General features: G+C 42.2%; 1 protein-coding gene across 1 annotated transcript; it reads left to right on the top strand.

The window, feature by feature from the left end:
* The first annotated feature begins 1,261 nt into the window (after positions 1 to 1,261).
* On the top strand, positions 1,262 to 1,530 carry LOC101959838 (small ribosomal subunit protein bS21m). Its single transcript, XM_040281952.2, has one exon. It carries the CDS (start codon positions 1,270 to 1,272, stop codon positions 1,528 to 1,530), a length of 261 nt encoding a protein of 86 aa, XP_040137886.2. The 5' UTR covers positions 1,262 to 1,269.
* The last annotated feature ends 421 nt before the right edge of the window (positions 1,531 to 1,951 follow it).

The following is a 1,951-nucleotide window of genomic DNA, read 5'->3' as shown; positions in this document are numbered from 1 at the left end:
TAAATCAGTCAGGCTGGATCAAGGAGGCCAATGTGAATGATTCTGGGAAACTGGAAACAGCCCCAGGGAGAATGGAATGTTCACATCTCCAAAACCCTTTAATACTACCCCTCCCAAAAAGGTTGTTCATGAAATAACTCCTGAGCAGACAGTGAGCTGCTAATCAAAGCCCCTGGGCAGCTGCTCTCTTCCAGCCTAGCACTCCACCTAGGCTCTTCCAGCCCTCCTGCTCACGGCCTGGCCATCCACCCTCCCCCACCCCCCACCCCCACCCCCACCCCCACCCCCATCTCGTTGCTACTTGGGATGAGGGGAAATGAACAAAAGAGCTGGGATTATGGCTCAGCAGTAGAGCGCTTGCCTAGCACAGGCGGGACCCAGGTTCAATTCTCAGCACCACATAAAAATAAAGATATTGTGTTGTGTCCATCTACACCTAAAAAATAAATATTAAAAAAAAGATTAATGAGAAATCATATTTGTACTATGTCACCTGATGTTAAAATAATAATAATAATAGCTGTGAATAAGTAGATAGAATGAGAAGATATGTGGTTAAGATGTTAACCACATGGCTGAAGAGTGGCAGAGCTGAGGTATCCTGGCCTCCTGACTCCAGTCCGCTGAGAAATCTGAAGCGGGGGGTGTGTAGAAGTTCTGTTCTTTTCTATAAATTTGAAATTGTTTCAAAATAAAAATGTATTAACATTCAGGGCTGGGATATAGCTCGGTTGGTAGAGTGCTTGCCTCGAATGCACAAGGCCCTGGGTTCAATCCCCAGCACCACACACACACAAAAAAAGTATTAATATTCTATAAAATGCAAACTCATTTATAGAGATGGAAAGCAGTTACTGTTTATTTGAGCAGGGAGGGGTGAGTGGAAGGAAGTAGGATAACCAAGGACACAAGGAAACATGGGGAATAATGAATGTGCTCATCATCTTGATCGTATCTGTGGTCTGCATTGCATAAATGCAGGTAAAAATTCATTATACCCTCTAAAAATTTATTAATAAGTAAAATAACATTAAATATAATTATTTTTTAAATTCATGATATTTGTCTAGAGATCTAACAAACCTAGTTATCAAACACTTTTTGGTCTTGCTTTTCCACTTTCCTGGATGCCCTATACCAAGATGGTCCTACAGTTTATCCACTCCTTCATATTTAAGAAGATAATGGGGCTTCTGGTCGAGAGCGCCGGGAGTCGGGCGCGTTCTAAGGGTGCCAGGTCCTGAAGAGTAATGACCTAAATCCAAGGTCATGGCAAAGCACCTGAAGTTCATTGCCAGGACTAGGATGGTACACGAAGGGAACGTGGAAGGTGCATACAGAACCCTGAACAGAATCCTCAGCATGGTTGGGCTCATTGAGGACATGAAACCACAAAGATACTATGAGAAACCTTGCCGCAAGCGACAGCGGGAAAGCTATGAAACCTGCAGGCGGATCTACAACATGGAAATGGCTCGAACGATCAACTTTTTGATGAAGAATCAGGCAGATCCATGGCAGCGCTGCTGAGACGCAGATAGAAGGCCCACATCCAGTCTGTCTCCACCTGTTTCTCTATAATAAACTCAAATCAACTATACGCAAGAAAACTTGCATGTAGAGAAGCAACCCCACTGGTCAGCAGTAGACTGTCTTTCTTATCAAGTGAAAGAGAAACAGTCAAAGTAGTCTAGGAGTAGAATGGTGGTGGTTAAAGGATAGGGAAGGGGGCTATCAGCAATTGTTTAATGGACGTAGAGTGTCAGTTTGCAAATCTGAAAACATTCTGAAGATAGATGGTGATGATTGCCCAAAAAAAAAAGTGAATGTACTTAATGCCACTGAATTACACACTTTAATAGTTTAAAAATGGTAATTTTTGTAAAAGTATTTACAATAAGTATGTTTAATTCTAGGGTATGTAAGGAAAATTTACAAACTCTGGTGGGAC

The sequence above is a fragment of the Ictidomys tridecemlineatus genome, chromosome 6, assembly GCF_052094955.1.
Source record: "Ictidomys tridecemlineatus isolate mIctTri1 chromosome 6, mIctTri1.hap1, whole genome shotgun sequence".
Lineage (NCBI taxonomy): Eukaryota > Metazoa > Chordata > Mammalia > Rodentia > Sciuridae > Ictidomys > Ictidomys tridecemlineatus.
This window is presented reverse-complemented; position numbering and strand designations above follow the sequence as displayed.

What these genes read in the sequence shown, in the direction of transcription:
- LOC101959838 (XM_040281952.2), top strand. Translation starts at nt 1,270, where the DNA reads ATGGCAAAGCACCTGAAGTTCATTGCCAGGACTAGGATGGTACACGAA.